The 22,552-nt window shown below is 42.1% G+C and overlaps 1 protein-coding gene across 1 annotated transcript in view; it reads left to right on the forward strand.

Annotated features, from left to right (window-relative positions):
* Positions 1 to 9,894, forward strand: part of LOC121443369 (collectin-12-like) — a 189,132-nt gene extending 179,238 nt beyond the window's left edge. Inside the window, exons 6-10 of the mRNA XM_041645113.1 lie at positions 920 to 1,408; positions 2,191 to 2,327; positions 3,407 to 3,516; positions 7,828 to 7,973; positions 9,302 to 9,894. Of these exons, the coding sequence (XP_041501047.1) occupies positions 920 to 1,408; positions 2,191 to 2,327; positions 3,407 to 3,516; positions 7,828 to 7,973; positions 9,302 to 9,321 (902 nt within the window). The 3' untranslated portion in view covers positions 9,322 to 9,894. The remainder of the gene's footprint in view (positions 1 to 919; positions 1,409 to 2,190; positions 2,328 to 3,406; positions 3,517 to 7,827; positions 7,974 to 9,301) is intronic.
* The last annotated feature ends 12,658 nt before the right edge of the window (positions 9,895 to 22,552 follow it).

The raw sequence follows: 22,552 nt of genomic DNA on the forward strand, positions 1-22,552 counted from the left end.
GTGCTCAGAGAAGAAAACTCAGATTGCAGAAGGGATCAGTGGACCCACTCTTAAATGTCAGACTTAGGAAAGCAGGTCTCTACAGCCATTCCATGGATGGACCCAGGATCCACCTAACACATAGGTTGGGAAGTCTTACTTCTTGGAATGAGGTAACACAAGGCAGGTCACCATTACCCAGAAGTCTCTTACTTCTGATGTCTCCTAACACAGAATGAGGATGTTAGAATTCTGTGATTTGGCAGTAAGGCAAGTGCATTTGGTAAAAGTCCTGAGTAAAGCTGCCAGATAAAGTGAGGTCTAGATGGGCTTAGGAAACCAAAGACCAAACTCATAGAAAAAAAGAGAGAAATGCATGCCTTTTCTGTTAGTGACAAGCATGTTAGTGCCAGTATCATCGTGGATCTTATCAGTGAACACCATTAGTTACATCATAAATACTGTGAACAGAAAGGGCAGGCTTATTAATTAAAAACAAAAATAAACCAGTACATCATTGTATTGCTTTGCATGGACTTAAACCGGCCAGAACAGATTTTTGTCCTCATAGCTCTGCAGTCAAGGTCTTGGTGAGGTTGGTTTCTTCCAAGGCCTCTCTCCTTAGATTGCAGATGGCCATCTCCTCCTTGTGTGTTCACCTGGTTTATCTCTGTGTCTTAATCTTTTTGTTTTTGTAGGCATGTATGTAGTGTGTGTGTAGTGTATTCACATGTATGCACAGCTATGCACACATATGGAGGCCAGAGGAAGATGTTGGGTGAACTGATTCTTACTCTGTCTTACTCCTTGAAGCTAACAATACATTATAAATAGTAAGCACTCCTTAATGCCTATGTTTATGTGTTAAATTTTTTATTGTAGGCTATATAAGCAAATATACCCTCACAACAGACTTCATATATTCGTTTTTATGTTTTAGGTCCTCCTGGTCCCAGGGGTCCAAAAGGCGACAGAGGATCTCAGGGACCACCTGGACCAACTGGCAACAAGGGACAGAAAGGAGAGAAGGGAGAGCCTGGTCCTCCTGGCCCTGCGGGTGAGAGAGGCCCAATTGGACCAGTAGGCCCCCCTGGAGAGCGTGGCAGCAAAGGATCCAAAGGCTCACAGGGCTCCAAAGGATCCCGTGGGTCCCCAGGGAAGCCTGGCCCTCAAGGGCCTAATGGAGACCCAGGTCCACCAGGTCCACCAGGCAAGGATGGACTCCCTGGACCCCAGGGCCCTCCTGGCTTCCAAGGACTGCAGGGTACTGTGGGCGAGCCTGGCGTACCTGGACCTCGGGGACTACCAGGCTTGCCAGGGGTTCCAGGCATACCTGGGCCCAAAGGGCCACCTGGCCCCCCAGGCCCCTTAGGAGCAATGGAACCCTTGGCTCTGCAGAACGTGCCAACTCCAGCATCAGAGACCAATGGTAAGTCCAAATGGCCCTTTTCAGCCAGTGTTGGGGAAGAAACAGGGCAGTGTGTATGCTTGGCTAAACTAACCTTCATGTGTCCCCTAGTTACACTTAGCATCAGGGGCCCTGTGTGTCCCCTTTGATGCCTCACTGCTATCACTCAGGTCCCGAGTATATGCCCAGATATTATCAGGTCTCTAGTCACTTAGGTAAGCCAGGCCCTCAGAAGACACATGCACCCCAAACACTTGCTTCCAGACATCCTGCACTGGTTACTCTCTGACCATCTTTCTCCCTAGAAACAGACTGTCCATCAGTTAACTCTCCCAGTGTGCAGACAATGTTTCTTTGGCAATGCCCACACTCAGGTTTTACTTAAGGTGTTGTGGTGCCTTTGCATCCCTTTAAGTCTTTTGCAAAACTCTGTATTAGTTAGGAACTGAGCCTTGTGCGTTGCCATGCTGACCCAGGACTTGAACTTTGGATCTGAACACTTGTATGCACTAGTTTGTAGGCTGTAGCTGATCCAAAACTGGCAATATCAGAGCCAATACCACTTTCTTCATTCTGCCATTATAAAGTCTGATCCTGGTGCAGAAAAAAAAACAAAAGCCCAGTCAAACCTTTACAGGTTGTAGTATAGTTTTTACTACTGTGTCCTCTACAGTTTCCGCCCAGGGACGCCAGGCTTCCATTGGCATGATACTGTCCCTTTGGTATCTTAAAACACAGCTGAGGAAATGAAGAGTGCTTTCTGTGTTTTTTAAATCAATTATGTAAAAACATTGCATTTCTAGGCTGCCCCCCTCTCTGGAAGAACTTCACAAATAAATGCTACTATTTTTCGATGGAAAAAGAAATTTTTGAGGATGCTAAGCTTTTCTGTGAAGACAAGTCGTCACATCTTGCTTTCATAAACTCAAGGGAGGAACAGGTATGTTAGCTGCACACTTGGTTGGAGAATATTATAATTTAGAGATCAGTTATACCTGGAAATTGCATGCATCCTAGGGAGTCAAAGAGATCAAAATCCATGGCCTCATAAACAAGGAAGGCTGCAGTTTGCAGGCATGACTGGGACTAGAGCATAGGCACTGTCAGGATGCTTAAGCCTATGGATATATAGCGCCTCCTGGTGGCTTTCTGGAGAATTTCAGTATAGTAGAAAAGTGAAGGGGGAGTTGCCATTAGACACACACACACAGGAGAAAGAGGGGAAGAAAAAGAGAGAGAGAGAGAGAGGAGAGCGCGCGCGCGCTGGCTTGTGGTGAGGGCCACAAACCAGATTTGTTGATTCAGAAACTGGTAAAGGCCTGTGTGTGACAATGATAGTGGCCCTTTATTAAGCCCCTGTTGTGTGCAAGTCCCCCTTTTAAACCTCATAACAACCCTGCAATATAAACCTTATAATTGCCATCCTCTCCCCCTTGGTTTTTTAAAACAAAGCCTTGCTATGTTATCCTAGCTGGTCTGGAATTTGTAGTATAAGCCAAGCTGGCCTACAACCTATGACTGTCTCCCTGCATCCATTCCTCAAGGATGGGAATATAGGTGTGTACACTGCTTCTTCTCACAAGGCAAAAGGCAAAAGAAGAGCTAAGACTTGACTGACAACCATCTCCATCAGACACAACCCTGAAATCTGGTTTTATTTTTTTTTTAGTAACTGAGGAAGCATAAGAAAATCAGCAGTTGGGCCAGGGCCCAAACAACTGCTCAGCAACTTGTCTTTGATACATCAGTTTTGGTAGAAGCTCATGAATGAGTGGTTGCTGGGAAACAGGACACTCAGCAGTCATCCTTAGAAACTCTAAGAACATTACTATCACTTGTTAAACTTGACCCAGAAGGTCCAAGCCCCTGAAAACAGTGCCCACAAAATAAACATAATACAAAATGTACTGCAAGGGCTATTAAAAACTCTGAGAACTGCCTTTTGTCAATTTTACCAAAAAAACAAGACTTTCTTTGTGTGGGCTAACAATAAACAAACCTTCCTGACTTCTATTTCAGCAATGGATAAAAAAACAGACAGTGGGGAGAGATAGCCACTGGATCGGCCTCACAGACTCTGAGCACGAAAACGAGTGGAAATGGCTAGATGGGACGCCTGTTGACTACAAGTGAGTTCTCAAAATTTCTAGACTGTGTTCACTCTTTCCTGATTTCCTACAACTTCTCCCTTAATGACCTTTTATCCTATCCCATCCTCTCAAGGGCCTATGTTGCTGGTACTAGTTGTCTATTCCCAATAGGGAAGCCTGGTGGACAGTCACTATGCTGTCAAGTAGGGCACTTCTGACAAAGTGTCATCTTTGAGTATTAAGAGAAAGGATAATGAAGCCCAAAGCCTTTCCGAATGTCAGTGTTCACCCAAACATTTTTATGAGTACTGGGAAGTCCCAGCCTTGATTAGGCTTCTGACCTCCTCCAAAGTTGTAGATCTCCTAATCATAGGAAATCCAAGTGCACCGCACAGAGGATCTGATAATGTTCACCCTTGACAGGTTAAAAGCTGACTAAACTATACCAACTCAAATTTTACCTCTTTTCTCAAAACATGCTTGCTTCTTCTGGAGAAAAAGTAAAGGACCTATTAACGGGAATCTCTGTGGGGCCTTCAGTTTGCTGGAGACAAAGAAGTCAGGCAAATAGCAGCACATCACAAGAAGCTACTGTGCCATGGGGGAGGAGTCCAGTTTGAGGTAGTCTCTATGCACTGAGGTAAGACTAGAGGTAGCTGAAGAGTTGCACAGGGACTGAGATGATGGACAGAGAGGCCACACAGTCTCAAATATGTATAGGAACAGCCAGGTCTGAGCAGGGTCGTACTACATATGTGATCCACACTGGCCTGGAACATAAAATGTTCTGCCTTCAGCACTGAAGTGCTAGCTCAGAACTGCATCACTGTACCTTACAGTTCTATACTTTTAATCTCCCCCACGTGAAGAACATGAGAGAAAGTAGGTAAAATCAAAGGCCATCTCCAAAAGGGGTAAAATGTGGACAAATTCCTAAGTGGACCATCTGAGGATTTTAGGTCTGCCCCAAAGCTGAGTAGGTACACCTGTGTTTGTCTGCCAGCCTTCTCTCTGTCTGCTCTCTTGTGCCTGCCTCTGGGAGACAGTGGCACTCAGGGAAGCACCCAGTGTGGTAGGGATGCTGTATACAAGACTCCACACAGCTGTGCATGTTGATGTGTAAATTGGGTGCTGTGATCGCTTGGAGGAAGACTGGGAAGCAGAGGTTAGTAAGGAAAAAGGCAAAGCTCTTTCTTTGGCAGTCAAGAAAGTCAGGATATCTTTTTTAATGAGGTGAGAGATGCTCCCCACTTTTCTCACTGCCGTAAATGTGAAGAAACATTTAGTTTGACTACGAAATTCAAACTTAAACTTTATTGGTTCATGTGGGATTGACTGAGCTGGAATATTGCTAAGTGCTCCATCTTTCAAAGGTGACCCTTTGCTCCTTTGCCTGGGATCTAGAAAGAACTTTGTGAATGGGGAGGAAAGCACTAGTATTGGTCCCTGGTTCCTGAGAGGTATGACATCACAACCATAGTCACCCTGGAGCCTCTAGGCATGAGAGCGCTCCTGTACTCTCACCACTACAAAGTCTCTGTGTCTCCTTTTCTACCCATAGGAATATATGTATACATGGAAAACTCCCCAGGATCAAATTCTAAAAGTAAGGATAAATTAAGCAGACATTTTAAGAGATTTCAGTGACCAAAGGGTAACTTAGTTTGACATAATAATAATAATAAACACTGCATAAACTAGAGAAAGGGCTGGTACCATCCAGAGGGGAGATACAGGATAAGCACTGGGTTCAGGCCTGCCTGGACCTGACACCCTATGAGTTACCTCAGTCACATAAAATCTTCATGTCCCCGTGTATAAAATGAATTTGACAAAGGGACTATGATAATACCGCTTAAATGTGATTTCCTAACACACACACACGGGGGGGGGGGGGATTTAAAATAAAGCTTGTCACCTGGGAAGAACTGGAGAAATACTGGCTGTGGGTATTGGTGTTATTTCTGTTGTTGACACAGTCGTGATTGTTACCACAGTAAAATGCTACTGTGTTGGGGAATATTATGCCTAGAATTTGTACAATGTGCAGGATCTTAGTTAGAGATCCACACACAGCATCTTACAAGAATATTCCCTGTCATGGCTTAGGAATGGAAGCAGGCTTATCAGGCAGCGGTGGCACACACCTTTAATCCCAGCACTGGAGAGGCAGAGGCAGGTAGGATCTCTGTGAGTTCTGGCCAGCCTGGTCTACAGAGTGAGTTCCAGGCTAGCCAGGCCTGTTACACAGAAAAGTCCTGTCCCAGGGGAAAAGAAAAAGGAATGGAAAGAGCCTTCAGCATATCAGGGTCTCCCAACCGTATATAAATGCTTTCTCAGATACTTGAATTAGCCTTTGCCCTCCTCTTCTCGCATCATGAGGCCTTCAAGCATGGAACCATTCCCCCCACTCCCCTCCTCCCCCACTAGCAGTGGTTTCTAGATCCACAGTCATTGGAGACCACTGTGAACCGTTACTATGAACAACTGTACACCAACAAACCAAAAGCTGAAGAATGGACTCGTGTCAAGAAACAAACAGTCACTAAGGCTTAAGAAGAAATGGGTAGGCTGAGCAGACTCTAACAAATGGGGTTCACATGGCCATCAAAGTCTCCTAGCAGAAACAACCCAGGAACAGAGGCTTCATGGCTGAGTTCTACCAAAATTACAGGAAGGACTGCCACGACTCATCTTAAACATCTCTAGTACCAGAAGCTAGTGGCTCTGGTACCATCCCAGGCCTTGCCTGGCGTGGGAATTAGTACACAACTTTCCTTTTACCCTTTTTCTCCAAAGCAGATGCATATGCCCTTTTGAAATTATTTAAGTGCTTTTGGTTTTTTTTAGTTTTTTTTTTTTTTTTTTTTTTTTTTTTGGTTTTTCGAGACAGGGTTTCTCTGTGGCTTTGGAGCCTGTCCTGGAACTAGCTCTGTAGACCAGGCTGGTCTCGAACTCACAGAGATCCGCCTGCCTCTGCCTCCCAAGTGCTGGGATTAAAGGCGTGCGCCACCATCGCCCGGCTGTTGTTTTGTTTTGAGACAGTGTCTCTCGATATAGTTCTGGCTGTCCCATGGGATTTTAGCTTTTCCAGAGATGCCCTGGGACCCCAGGTGCTCATTCTATAGGACTGTCTCCCACTTATTCTGGACACCACAGAGTTTGTGCTGCCTTTAGTCACAAGGAAATCCTTGATAACTCTATAAAGAATTCTGAGGATCTGAGGAACCCAGTTGAGAAAGGCTCCCTTTCTGTTTAATTAGTAAGTCCTCAGCCCTTGTTACCTATATGATTAAATGGTGTAAAAGAAAACGCAAGAGAATTGAATTAAGCAGGTCCTCTAGTCCAAATAAACCATACACATGGATTTATTTGGGTGTAGATGCATGCATGTGTGTGTGTACACATACAGTTTTTACAATTAACTGAAAAATCAAGACTATCAAATACATCATTATACAATTGGGAATCAGAGATGTCAAATCATATAAATAAAATCAGAATTGTTCCCTTTCATCATTACTGGTAGACTTGAATAAAATGTATATTAAAGAGAACAGCCACCAATTCTGATGACCTGAATTTGTTTCTGTGACCCACATGGTGGAAGGAGAGAACTGATTATCTCCAGTTGTTCTCTCCTTTCACATACACTATAGCACATGTGTGTGCTCTCTAGTGGATCTCTCAGTATCTGTGTGTGTGTGTGTGTGTGTGTGTGTGTGTGTGTGTGTGATAAATGAAATGAAAAGTTCTTTCCCAAGAGAAGTAGAGAAATGCTTGAGTAATTTTCAGTAATATTAAATTACTGTTTTCTGAAGCTGTCAACCAAGTCCAGCTGAGCCACAGCCACAGCCAATTGTTTGTGGTTGTGGTTTCTGTAAGTGTGCATCAATATGCTCTCACTTTCTCTTCCCAACCCTTAGACATATCAGAGACAAGACACACCAATGTCCACAGTCCCTGTGTAGTCTCACAAGAGCTATGTGCATATACATTTGTGTGAGATATCCCAAGAGTACATATTATCCCTGCTCAACTATAGATCCATGCCCAGAAATCCACATTGCTGGACAAAGCTAAAAGCCATTCATCCCACTATGTCAAAGGACTCATCCCCTCTGCAATAATATGAGGCTCACTGGGTTGGTGTCTTTACGGCCAAGCTACACTTCACATTCCTCTGCAAACAGCTAAATGAAAGTGTGCTCTGCTTTCTAAATGATGCCTGTTCATTCCGCAACAAATGGTATGCTTCGGGTTTAAGCTTTTGCAATCCTCTGGTGTTCTTAAGCAAACAAAACCTCTGCATACTGTGTCAATAACACCCCTTTTCTGCTTTGTTAAAAGAAACTGGAAAGCTGGACAGCCAGACAACTGGGGCAATGGCCACGGGCCAGGAGAAGACTGTGCTGGGCTGATTTATGCTGGGCAGTGGAATGACTTCCAGTGTGATGAAATCAATAACTTCATCTGTGAGAAGGAAAGGGAGGCAGGTAAGCAGCCTCATGGCTTACGATGGAGCTAAAGGGCTCTGGTCTTGTAAAAGGGGAGAGGTGGCAAGAAAGTCTCTAAATACATGCTCTCGGGTCTGAGTTTCCAACCTACTTCTGCTGCCTTAGCAGCAGGATTATCAACCTCCATGGAGAAACAGTGACTCACCAGTTTATAATATTGCCAATTAATTATTATTAATTATTCGTTTGGCTCCAATGTGATGTTTTTGGGGAATGTAGACATCCACATCCTACCAATTCAACCAGTTAATCTACAGTACTTAACTGATTTCAACCAGTTAATCTACAGTACCTAACTGAATTGAACCAGTTAATCTACAGTACTTAACTGAACATTTAGTATAGGCCATTCTTTGTGCTAGTACAGTGGATGGCTATGGTCTGCATGTCTTCAACATGCTTATGTCAAAGAATTCTGTGGCAATTCGCCTTGGCTTCATAAGACACTATCTAAAACTTCATTTACTACATGACCCTCTTGAGCGCAGGGTGGCAGATGAAGGACATGGGAAAGGAATGCTAAGAATGTGGGTAGCAATTTTTGGACCTTATGACACAACTTTGAAAATATACTAAGGGGACTATAGAGATGGCTCATGCACAGGACCCTGGTTTGATTTGCACACCCACATGGTGGCTCACAGCCATCTGTAACTCCAGTTCCACTGGATCTGATGCCCTCTTCTGGCTTTGGCAGGCACCAGGCCTGTGGTGCAAAGACATACATGCTGGCAAAGCACTCATATTCAATTATAAAAATAAAATTAAAAAGAAATATGCTAAGGTCAACTGAAGTTTACTTTCATCAGTAATCTTCATAAATTTGTGCATTAGGGTTCAATAAAGCTAATTTTGCTAATTAGGGGTAAAAAGAAACCTAATTAGACTGTGTTCACATTATTTCTGGAAGTACTGGGATTCAAATTACTCATATACACATTCAAGATAGGTACTGAGTACTTTTGATGTTTTAAATAGTGTGAGTGCTAGGGATAGCAATCAAATAAGGAACACACTGTCTGCTTAGCTGCAGGCAGAAGCACAGATTGCTAAACACAGGATTACAGTTGACGATAACAACCAGGCACTGTATGTTTATCTTGTTTGCTCATGAGGGAGTTGAGTAGGGAATAGTACTCCCTAGACTTGGCCCTTCAAATGAAATGTAACTTTTACTTAATCTGAAGAAAAACTTCCCAATATTCTTCTTTGAATGATGTCTTTCCTAAAGACTCCTCCTGTTTTAAGTGATAAAAAAATGTATTCCTCAAACCAAATTAACACCCATCATTATTTTTCTCTTATAGTACCGTCATCCACATTATAACACAGTGTGATGTAACAGCAGGAACATGTTTTCAGAAGCCTCCAAAAGGTGAAGGAGACTCCTTTCTAATTCCATCACTTTCTCACCAGATTGGATGGGGAAAACACTGAAACCAGTTATTGAAAACAAATGGACACACTACTGCACTATGACCCAAGGACTAGGGAGCTAAAATGCTTCCCCAAGTTGATACATTGATTTCCAGTGTGCAAATGGACCGAATCACATAGATTTTTCTCAGCCATTAACCATACATTTTATGAAAATTATATATTCCTGAATGTGGAATGCTCCAATCAGAAAAAGACTATCATGGTTGTTGAGTTCCAGGCTCTGTGTAAACCGTGCATTTCTGAAATCCCAAAGGTAGGAAGAATATGAAGACGTAAAGATATATAGGACACCTTTTAGTAATGATATGAAATATACTTAAAGAGCTTTTAAAACATTGTATTTTTGTACAAAATATTTCCCTCTTACAATCATTTTCCTTTTTTAATTTTTACCTATATAATACATAAAGCCAAAGAATACAATAATGGTACTAATAAAATCTCATGGAGTTTCTCTTTAGATTTCATCTGTCCATGTGTGTATGTGTGCGTGTGGGTGCATGTGGGTGTATGTGTGTGTATGTATGCATTGGGTGCATGTGTGTATGTGTGTGTGTATGCGTGTGGGTGCATGTGTGTGTATGTGTGTGTGTATGCGTGTGGGTGCATGTGTGTGTATGTACGCATGTGGGTGCATGTGTGTGTATGTGTATGTATGTATGTATGTGTGTGTGTATGTATGCATGTGTGTATGTGTGTGTGTATGTGTGTGTGTATGTATGCGTGTGTGTATGTGTGTGTGTATGTATGCGTGTGTGTGTGTATGCGTGTGGGTGCATGTGTGTGTATGTATGCGTGTGTGTATGTATGCGTGTGGTGCATGTGTGCGTGTGCATTGCACACGTGTGAGTGTGTGTTATTTATTCAGAACAGTGAATCGTATAAAAGCATCTAGAAATACCCTTGCACATTTTGGTACTGTAATTCGAGCCTGAGAACATCTTGATGCCATTCAAGTAGGCTGTGCCATGAGCCCTCCACCAGCCACTGCCTGTGACATAATATAAAGTGTTGACTCGGGATGTGCTTTTGTTCTGTTTTTGTGGAGCAAGGGTGATGGAGAAACATCTGTCAGGAAGAACAGAGCACCTGAATCTAGACGTATGGAAGGCACTGGTTTTTGGCTGATGTGTGAATAGGCTCTGTCAGACCCACACCAGAGCAGACATGAGGCTAAGGCGCCACCTCAGTCAAAAGCAGCAAGTGATGCAAGATAGAAACCCACTCTATGCCACTTGCAAAGTCTGTTTTTCCTAAGTTCAGTTCCAAAAACATAACTAATACATATGCTGAATGAAATGCAAAAGTAAACTTCTGGCCATTTGTTGACCTGGCAAAGAACCTTCCCCCGTGAGCCTAAAACTACCTTGCACTCCTTATCTTGCCCCTCGAGAGTCCACTGTGGAAGTGTTCAAGTGAGGAACTTAAATTCTATCCACTACTATTATTCTCACCTCCCAAAGGTCTTCCTGGTAAAATGGTGGAACATACATAGAGTGTAATTTCACACATATAGCCCCATGAACTAATGTTGCATGCCTGAGATCATGTTGTTTCCATGGCCAGGGAAAACATCCTCAGTGTACCTATCTGTACACCTCACTATACTCTCTGTGTGGTTTAGACAAGCTACTAGGCCCCAGTGTTATCTGCACTTAAATTGCGGAGGTCTGAGATGGAAGACAGGCACTGGACTCAAGCAGTCTTCACATTTAGGAATATTTACAGACTAAATTCTATACACGTCCTGTTTTTCAATTGTTAATTAAGGTTTGCTACTTGGGCAGGGGTATAGCTCAATGGCAGAGAGCCTACACAAGACTCACTTCATCCCCAGCACTGCAAGGAGAAGACTTGGAATAAGGGTCAAGTGCCATCATTGGGAAAGCCCTGTTAGTTTCTATCACTCCTGACTCTGCATTGCATAACAAATAGGAATGCTGTTACAACCACAGACATTGACCCATAAAAATATATGAAATAAAAAAGTAGACTGGAGAAAACAGTCAGCAGAGTGAAGGAAAATCCTCTCCAGCCATGTTTCAGACAGGCCTGAAATCTAGGACATCTTTTAAAAAGAAAACCTGCAAAAGGTAAATACAAAACGAATAACTTTAAATCTTTTCATCAGTAAATGGGCTGACGAACAGACAGCTCTCAAAAGAAGAAGCACAAATGACCAGTGAACATTTTTAAAAGTGTTCAACATCCTTAGTCATCATTGGAATGAAAATCAAGAGCCGGATGGTGGTGGATCATGCCTTTAATCCCAGCACTTGGGAGGCAGAGGCAGGCAGATCTAGTCTATAAGAGCTAGTTCCAGGACAGGCCCCAAAGCTACAGAGAAGCCCTGTCTTGAAAAAAAAAAAATCAAAATCACTGAGATTCCACCCCAAGGAAACAGACGACAGAAAATGGTGAGGATAAGGTCCAGTCACTATGGAAGTCAGTGACCAACTGTACCACGCCTGAGTAAATACATAAAGGACCCCAAGTCCTGCCACAGAAATAGTTGCACAACCATGTTTAATGCTAGTCTCTTCAGAATAAAAAAAAAAAAAGGAAAGACACATACTAGATAACCTTCAACTAATAAATGGCTAAGAAAAATATAAGCACAGTCTTAAATAAGACATTTGCAGGAAAATGGAAAAAAATGTTATGTTAAACAAAGTAGCCTAGAGTCAGAAATGGCACATTTACTTTCACACGCTGCATTAGTTACTGTTCTTGTTGCTGCTGTGGAATGCCAGACAAACAACTGAGGGAGACAACATCAGGAATGCGAGGCAGTTGGTCCCAATGTACCTACAAAGTACTCAGAGTCCAACCCAGTTGCTTACATCCTCCAGAGGCTCCAGCTCCTAAAGGTTCCATAACCTTCTAAAATAGCAATAGCAAAAGAGAACCAAGTATTCAAACAGGCAAACTTGTAGGAAATTTTTTACATTTAAACCACAACACAGATGAATCCTCAATTTTAATTTTTATGTGTGTGTTCTTGTGTGTATAGACCATTAAACTAGGAAGGAACTAAGGGAAGGGGAAGAAGTTTTAAAGAAGGGTTGAGGAGAAGGGGAAAGGGCAATTGACTATGTGACAAGAAGCAAAAGGAGCTGGAAGAAGTATCAAGGTTTATGTTGGGGTTAAGCCCATTAAACCTCTCAGGATTCATAAGGATCACTATAGCAGCTGAAAACTGGCTACGGATATCTGAGGGTAAATAAAATAAATTAGCTCACATAAGTCTTTTATCATGTCTCGTTTATTATTTCTATGCTCTCATGATGTTTTCCTCTTGATGTTCCTCCTTGCTGTTCATCATTCTTTCACTGCTCTTCTCCAACCCACATGATTTCTAGTTTATATACCCACAAAGTTAACAAGCTTGCATTTCACAGAATCACAGAAACCTGGTGAATCTGGCAAGGAAGCGCCTTGCATCTCAGAGGGGGTGTGACTGTGAGATACCAGGCAGATACCAGGAGGGTTAATTAAGAATCAATATAAAACTTTAAGAATTTTTCTTGTACTAACTACATTTCTTAAGTTTAACTAATTAAGCTATAAGTTTGTCATTAATAATTGTAGAAAATGCAGCAGTGCTGTTAGACTTTCTGAGCACTTCTCTGGTGGCTGGGAGGAAGGCAAAGGTACTTGATTTGCATGAGCATCTAGCTAGCTAAGTTAAAAGGAATTTCTATGGAGACTTTGTTTCCAGCTCTAGTTGGGTACCTGCCAGCACCCAGGTAAGAAGAAATTTCTTCTTCTGGAGCTGTTTTAGTGACTCAAGCATTTTTTCTGTATCCAGGAGAAGAAAAAGAAAACATAAACAGTTAATTTCCTGGGCTATGATCTTATGTTAATTGAAACCAAGGTAAAGGGTAAATCAAAAATATTAATAGCATGTTAGGATAGATCAAAAGGCCAGTAAATTACACCTTCCTGAATCTTCTGCTAGAGAATTCAGGATCACCCAGACCTTTTACTGTCACTCAGCTCAGTAAAAGTGAGTTAGGGCTCCTTCCTTGTCAATTAGCCCTGTCAGTAGGATATTTGTGAGGGACAGGCTTTATGTAGATTTGATTATGAGAACAAATGTTTGGCTGACTGAATACTTTCACACCAGAGAGAGCCCTGTAGTGTGGGAGAAGTCATCCATTTACCAGTACAGAAAAAGTCAGATTTAAAGAATGATTTATACACTGCTGGGATATTATAGAAGGGGAAAATGTCATGATTTCACAAGATTTCTACAGAATTGAAAGTGACCATCTAAGAGACAAATGTTCCTGAAGCTCTGCAAATTGGGTTCTCCATATGAAGTGTACGCTCCCGTGGATCTAACTATAGATCAGTCAGCTGTATGTTTACTGTATAATACTTGTATGCTCACATCAAAGGAGGAGGCTGGGAAAGTGGGAGAGGAAGACCAAAAAGACAAAGTATGTATGAAAATGCCAAATGAAACCATTACTTTGTATACTGATTTTAAAAACAAAGAGGCCCAAGCAACCCACATAGGAGAGCATCAGAGACCCAAGTAGCCTGCCTAGCAGAGTGTCAGGGGCTCAAGCAACCTGCCCAGGAGAGCATCAGAGGGCCAAGTGACCATCAGGAACAGCAAGCAATTACCAGGAGACAACAGCAGTGGCTTCCAGAAGTTATCATAAGTACTTCCTCTGGTAAAGAGCACCTGTTCCCCAGCCAGTATCCACTGCCATTCTCAATATGAGATACCCTGCTGCAGCAGCAACCACAAGAACCTCATCCCCCTCTATACCTAGAGAAGAAATTACTGAACCATGGCACTGTTATCCGGGTTTCTGTCCTGCCTGGTTCCTGCAGTCGTTAAGTACCAAAGAAATCACACAGGGTTCTACATTAGTTATAAACAGATTGCCCCATTCGCTCAAGCTTCTTATTAACTTTTATAATTTATATTAGCCCATTATTCTTGTCTATGTTAGCCATGTGACTTGGTACCTTATTAGGCAAGGCAGTCACATCTTGCTTCTTCTATGGCTGGGTCAGGACTGCAGACTAAAAGTTCCTTCTTCCCAGAATTCTCCTGTTCTCATTGACCCGCCTCTACTTCCTGTCTGGTTGTCCTGCCTATACTTCCTGCCTGGCTACTGGCCAATCAGGTTTATTTAAAAGATAATGGACAGAATACAGACCATTGTTCCACACCAGTGGCACCACGTCCACCTAGAGGGGTGACCACCAGAGCAGTGGCCCCATCTGCACCTCGAGGAGGGACCACCTGAGCCTTGGGTCTGCTTGCACCTGGAGGAGCAATCACCAGAGACTCTGCTCTGACAGCACCTGAAGGGGGGTTCAATGGAGCCACAGCCCACAACTACACCAATTAGAGGAAGAGGGACCCTCTGAAGCACAGACTTCACCTGTAGCAATTAAAGGAAGAGACAGGTAGACAACAGGGCAAAAATACGCTCAAAAACATAAAGAGGACTATGGCACCACGAGAAACTAGTGTAAAGGCCAAAACAGCCCTTTACAGTAAAGGACCATCTGGAGGCATTGCCATCCCCAACTTCAAGCTCTATTATAGAGCTATAGTAATGAAAATAGCATTGTATTGGCATAAAAAAAGACAGGCGAACTAATGGAACCGAATTGAAGACCCTGATAGTAGCCTACACACCTGTGAATAGCTGACTTTTAACAGAGGAGTTAAAAATATAAAATGGAAAAAAGAAAGCATCTTCAACACATGGTGCTGGTATAACTGGATGCTGACATGTAGAAAATGTAAACATCCATATCTATCCCCATGCACAAAAATCAAGTCCAAATGGATTAAAGTCCTCAGCATAAATCGAGCTACACTGAATCTCATAGAAGAGAAAGTGGAAAGTACCCTTAAATGCATTAGCACAGGAGACACTTCCTAAATACAACACCAGTAGCATAGACACTGAGAGAAGCAATTAATAAATGGGACCTCGTGAAACTGAGAAGTTTCTGTAAAGCAAAGGTCATGGTAAGCAAGACAAAATGACTTCCTACAGAATGGGAAGAGATCTTCACCAACCCCACATCTGACAAAGGTCTTATCTCCAAGGTATAAAAGAATGCAAGAAACTAGCCATCAAATTATCAAGTAATCCAGTGTTAAAAAAATGGGTACAGATCTAAGTAAAGAATTTTAACAGAAAAATCTCAAATGGCTGAAAGACACTTAAGAAAATGCTCAACATCCTTGATCATCAGGGAAATGTAAATCAAAACAACTCTGAGATCAAAACAACTCTGAGATACCACCTCACACTGATCAGAATGCCTAAGGTCAAAAAACACTGATGACAGCTTATGCAGGAGAGGATGTGGAGTAAGGGAAACACTCCTGTAGAAGGAACAGCGGGCTGCATTCCCGCCCAGCTCCAGCACGGCTATCTTTACACCCAAAATAACAACACACAACTTGTATTCTTTTAAACACTGCTTGGCCCATTATATCTAGCCTCTTCTTGGCTAACTCTCATATCTTGCTTAACCCATTTGTAATAATCTGTGTAGCACCACGAGATGGTGGCTTACCGGGAAGGATTCTAGCCTATGTCCGTCTTGGGTCGGAGAATCATGGTGTCTGTCTCACTTCCCTTCTTCCCAGCATTTTGTTCTGTTTACTCCGACTACCTAATTTTCTGTCCTATCAAAGGGCCAGGGCAGTTTCTTTATTAACCAATGAAAGTAACACATAGACAGATGACTCTCTTCCATCATTTCCCCTTTTTCTGTTTAAACAAAAAAAGAAAGGCTTTCACTTTAACATAGTAAAATTACATATAACAAAAGTTATCAAGCAAGAATTACAATTATAATATTTATATCTATTTTATCTTTTATCATAACTAAGTAAAACTATAACTATCCATTCTTCAACTCCATCAAAGACTCCAGAGGATATAATATTACCTAAGCAAACAAGAAGTAAGCAACTTTTAAAACTGTAGAAATGACAGAGACATCTCGCTGCCTGGACAGTCACCCAAAGTTCCTCTGCACTCTTGGGGCATCCATCTTCAGCCTACAGGCCCATAGTATCCAGCAGACATTTCCATGAAGCAGGAATTCCAAAGACAGTTCAGTCACTATCTACTGTGTCCTGCAGAATGTCTCGTAGACTCTTTCATAAATCAGGAACCCCAAAAGACCATCTCACCTTTAGTCAAGTTCAGCAGTCCTCTCTCTGTAGGTTCTTTGTGTCCAGTTTATGCATCAGTTCAGGCAAGAGCAGTTTCTTGCCCAAATGGCTAACCAACTCCATAAGGAGCCTCTTTGATGCCCATCTTCCTCTTGAAGTAGATTGGGGCTGCCAGGAGCAGACGTGTCTCATTGTCATGAAAAGCCCTAAGTTATTAAAACATTTAAAATGCCATATTCTCTAGTCTTTGAAAGATATGAAGAATGCCTATCTAACTGAAATATATCTCTATATATCTAGAAAACCTAACTAATATGACTACAAGCTTGATGATTATCAATTAACAACCTATATTTCCTAATTATACATTTTAAAATGAACTATACAATCACAATACCTTAATCAGTATCAGAAATACATATAACAAAATTGACCTTAAAATCTATACCAATGCAAATTATTCATATCTATATAATATCCCCCTTTAAATGTAAAAGAACATTTATAAACAATATTTGGGAATATGGGCACAGTTTTTTCTCTCCAAACTGCTTCCTGCTGTATGGGGGCACTGTCATTTAGGTCTTTCATGGTAAAACCTATGTGGTAGATACATCTCAGTCACCAGTTGAGTGAAGTAATTTTTTGAGGGTGTTCACAGCAACCTTTCAGGAGGGTGTGGTCTATAATTCCATATTGGGATAGAAGCAATCCACAGGGTCTCATCCTCTGTGAAAACAAAAGAAGAATTTTTCCAAAGTATCATAACCTTAGATCCAAATTTTGAAGTCAAGGTATTTTCAAAATATCTATCTTGGATTATTAGTTCAGCTGCATTTATAAACAAATATCTTTTAGCAGTTGTTGCTCCTTCCTCAGCATTCAAACAATTCAAAGAGAGCATAATAGCATACGTATCAAGATTCTCTGTGTATTTTCCATCTTTATGCGGCTTTATTTTAACTTCTATTTCTTTTATTTTTACTTTTATTTTTTGAGACAGGTTCTCTGTATATCTTTGTCCTGGAATATCTTTGTAGACCAGGCTGTCCTTGAACTCTCAGAGATCCGCCTGTCTCTGCCTCCCAGGCATTGGGATTAAAGGTGTATCCTGCCACACCTTGAAGTCACAGAGGTCAATCTACCTCTGCCTATCAAGTGTTGGGATTAAAAGTGTGTACCACCACACCCAACTACTCTCTTTCTCTTTTTTTAGCTTTAAGAACTTTAACCTTTAGCCTACATATATTTTTAACACACTGTAAACCATTTAGAACTTTTCTTTGTCTTTGAATCTTTCTTTACTGTATATCTCTCTTTTTCTGACCACATGAGTCTTTATAGAGAGGATTAAAGCCGTGGCTTTGACAGCTGGATCCAGCCCATTCCTTAGCTTTCTAGCCTCATTGGCTGAGGTACCACTGGAGCCATTTTTATTGCCACAACTCTACGGCATTTCAAGGTCCTTGCCAGCAAGCAAGCTGCAACATTCTGCTCACAGACCATACTCAGTTGGACTTCCTGCCTGAAAGAGTCAGAGTTTGCCCTGTCAGGTGGCCCAGAAAGCTGGCATTTTAAAACAGTGCAGCTTTTTTCCTGCTACGGCTGAAAACTGAAAAGCATGCATTCAGCTTTTCATTAACACCGTTTAAGTGTTTCATGGCAGGACCCCTTAAAAGAGCTGCAGGGTTTTGCAGCTAAAGCTGAAGCCTCTCTTAGATGAGAGCGCTTGCTTGCCTCTAGCAAGCAGAGCAGACCCGAGAAATTGCTGCTACCAAGAAAACATGCTTTATTCTATTCTTCCCCAAGCTTGCTCAGGCTTTCTGTGGATTCAGTTATCCACATCTGGGCGCCATTTGTAGAAGGAACGGCGGGCTGCGTTCCCGCCCAGCTCCCACATGGCTATCTTCATACCCGAAATAACAACACACAAATTGTATTCTTTTAAACACTGCTTGGCCCATTATATCTAGCCTCTTCTTGGCTAACTCTCATATCTTGCTTAACCCATTTCTAATAATCTGTGTAGCACCACGAGATAGTGGCTTACCAGGAAGGATTCTAGCTTACGTCTGTCTCGGGTCGGAGAATCATGGCGTCTGTCACTTTCTTTCTTCCCAGCATTTTGTTCTGTTTACTCCACCTAGCTAATTTTCTGTCCTATCAAAGGGCCAGGGCAATTTCTTTATTAACCAATGAAAGTAACAAATAGACAGATGACCCTCCTCTATCACACTCCTCCATTGATGGTGGGAGTACAAACTTCTACAGCCACTTTGGAAATCAGTGTGTTGGTTTCTCAGAAAATTAGAACTCAATCTACCTCAATATCCAGCAATACCACTTTTAGGCATATACCCAAAGGTGGCATACTCATACCAATTCATACCTCAAGGACATTTGTTCAACTATGTTATTAGCAGCATTATTCATAATATCCTGAACCTGAAAACAACCTAGATAGCCCTCAACCAAAGAATGGATGAAGAAAATGTGGTACATTTGCACAATGGATTACTACTCATTGGCAAAAACAAAACAAAACAATGACATCTTTAAATTTTCAGGCAAAGGGACAGAACCAGAAAAAAAAATCTTGAGTAAAGTAACCCAGACCTGGTGTGGGATTCTCCTCTGTATGCTGTGAATACCATTGGTTAATAAAAAAAGCTGTTTTGGGCCTGTGATAGGGTAGAGCAGAGCTAGGCAGGGAAAACTAAACTGAATGCTAGGAGAAAGAAGGCAAAGTCAGGAGTAGCCATTCCCCCCGCCCTGCCCCGCGACAGACGCCAGAACCTTACCGGGTAAGCCACAGCCTTGTGGTGATACACAGATTAATGGAGATGGGTTAATTTAAGACATGAGTTAGCCAGAAATGTGCTTAAGCTATTGGCCAAACAGTATTGCAAGTAATATGGTTTCTGTGTGATTATTTTGGGGCTGAGCAACCAGGAACAAACAAGCAGCCCTTCTACTAAATCTGACTAAAATCTACTTAAAACCTGAGAGAGTTTTGGAAGAAATTCCAGGCAAGAAAAAACAAACAAAGCAAAGTTAAGCACAGCGTAACACCGAGGCTCCTTTAGGAGAGGTTTTCCTGATTCAGCGGTAGAAGAGCAAAAGAGGGGACAATTTTGAAATGGCAGCTTTCTTGGCCATGCTGCCAGCACGAACTCTGGCTCTTTCAGGAGGCTGAGTATTTAAATGGAGTCTGTGAGCAGAGTTCTATAACTTGCTTAATGGAGACACAGACCCACTGTGTACCTAAAACTGGGGCAGTGTGCTTGGCTCTCAGAGGCAGCAAACAGGCCTCAGGCATGCTGGATTAGGCAGAGCAAGCAGGCAGGGCCACATTGTCCCTAGTCACGCCCATGTATCATTAAAAAAAAAGTGGTTCTGGTCAGCAAAGAATTACAGATATGCAAGAGAAAAATCCAGATGGAAAAGAACTCTAAATGGGTCACAGTAGGTTTGGGAGACAGAGGAAACAGTGTAAAGAGACAGTAAATATAATATAAAAGAGTACAGACAGTCACAGATTAAAGGAATTAAGATAAATAAATATTAAACTTGTAGAAAAAGTAATAGAGTAAGAAAAGTAAGATGCATAAAGATGGAATATACACAGAGAGTCTGGATTATGTATATTATTCTGTTTTGAGTTTTTTTAACATGAAGGATCTAAGTACAGAGAGACATTTCATTCTATGGACTGCTAAGTTAAACCAACATAAAGGTATCTTGACATCAAAATTTGAGTCTAAGGATCTCTTGCTTTAGAAAAGAGGTTCTGCTTTTGTTTCCACAGAGGATGAGAACCTGTGGATTTCTTCCAGACTAATGTGGTTTGATGGACCAAGACCACATGAAAGATCTCCATGAAAACCCCCCAAAAATACTTCGCCCAACAAAAAACAGGGATCAGTTTGGAGAGAACTATGCCCAAATACCCAAATATTGTTTATAAATGTTTGTTAACATTTAAAGGGGATTATGCTATAGAGATTTGCGTTGGTATGGATCTTGGTTTATTGATCCAAATTTAAAGTCAATTTTGTTATACTGTGTATATGTATTTCTGATCTTGATTAAGGTATTGTGTTTGCCCAACTCATTTAATGTATAATTAAGAAATATAGGTTAATAGATAATCATCCATAATAGTCAAGCTTGTAGTCATGTTAGTTAGATTGGTACAGAGATGTATTTCAGATGGACAGGCATCCTTCAAACCTGTCCAATGTTATAGAATATGGCATTTAAAATGTAACTTATAACTTTTCAGGATCATGAGATACATCTGCAGGTCTCATGGCATGTCCATCCGTCTGTTTCTCCTCGTGGTACTTGACTTGCTGCCCCTCATGGCCTACTGCAGCCACTTGGGGAACTGTGTCATCCCTGCCTGGGATGTTTGGGGACCTGCAGCATTTTTCTGCAGCTGCAGCCACTTGGGGATCTGCAGCATTTTATTTAATGGAATCCCAGGGCCTTGAGTATTCTAGGCAAATGCTCTTATGTTGTTACATCCACAGCCCTAACTCCCAGAATAAAACTTTCAGAGACCAGCTCTGGTCATATACCATCACTTATTTGCTGGATTAAAAAAAAAAGCTTGGGGGGGGGCAAGCCCGACAAGTGAAGGGGTGTGTTATATGGCCCTACAATAGCTATGAGGGCTGAACTTTCTTGGCCTTCATTTATAAACATGAATAATGAAAAAGCTCCAGTCTTTTTTTAAGTTTTTTTAATTATGTCCATTTATGGGTGATATATGAATGAGTGCCAGAGGCCAGAGGTGTCAAATACCTCTAGAGCAGGAGTCACGGACAATTCTGAGTTGTTCAATGTGGGTGAACTAATTTACTTACTCAACCAAGGCTGCATACTAACAGTCCAAGAGATGTCTATTGAATAAATGAGAGGAACTTTAACTCATTTTTTATGGGAAAGCCAATAAACTCCATTTTTTTCTGTTCAGACTTTTGTATGTACAACTTGGTCTTGTCTTCTAGATGGCTATTAATCACCTGTAACAAAATGATAACCCTGTTGTATCAGTTATCATCAATCAATAATGTGTATTTCCAAACTAAACGATATTTTTCCCTTCCTAAAATCAAACTTCAGTGATCTGTTGGCTAAAACAAAAAGACTGCAACCACCCAAAATATCATCATTGTTCACAATTTTCACTTAGGGGCAAGATTCTGCTGTTAAAATTTCCAAAGCTCCCGGTATTCTTACTGGCTGTGGAAATTCTGCCTTTCAGTCGGCACTTATGATTAAGATTTACTGTCATTGAGCGTCTCATTGACGAAACCCTTCTGAGGAAGAGAGGCGGGGAGATACTGACCATCAGTTACGCTACAACTTGGATGCAGTGCACTTTCCAAGCAGCAAGATGTACGTCTTCTTTCAGTACTTGGAGGCAGATAGGCGGTTTAAGGTCAGCCTAGTCTACAGGAGAGTTCCAGGACAACCAGAGATACATAGGGAGACCCCTCCTCAAAATAATAGTAAAAATAAAATAACTACTTATGAGTCTATGATCCACACTTCCTTCTTTACAGCGGCTCGGTGAAGCAGGTGTTACTCTTACTTCCCAGAGCTACAGGATCCACGGATCACCCAGCTGTCAGAAAAACCCAAAACCTGTCACTAGCTTTGGCACTCAGCCTTCCAGGAAGGCCGTGGGCAGGAAAGAGAGTGGGGGTAACTGCCACGGCTTCCCGCGAGCACTACCTTCCGGCGCCGCCCATGAAGCGGTCCCACCTCCCAAGCGAGACACCCAAGGCCGCTCCACGCCAAGTGTCGCCCCAGACCCCGGCCTCCGCGTCACGCCACAGACCCAGGCGACACCGGAGCTCCTAACGGACCGCCCAGCCCGTCTGTTCACCGGCCGCTCTAGCCGCACCCGGCCGTCTCGTTGCTCCTAACCTGACGT

This window comes from Microtus oregoni, unplaced genomic scaffold (assembly GCF_018167655.1).
Source record: "Microtus oregoni isolate MIOR12 unplaced genomic scaffold, Mior012 000105F_ref0000443, whole genome shotgun sequence".
NCBI classification, from domain to species: Eukaryota; Metazoa; Chordata; class Mammalia; order Rodentia; family Cricetidae; genus Microtus; species Microtus oregoni.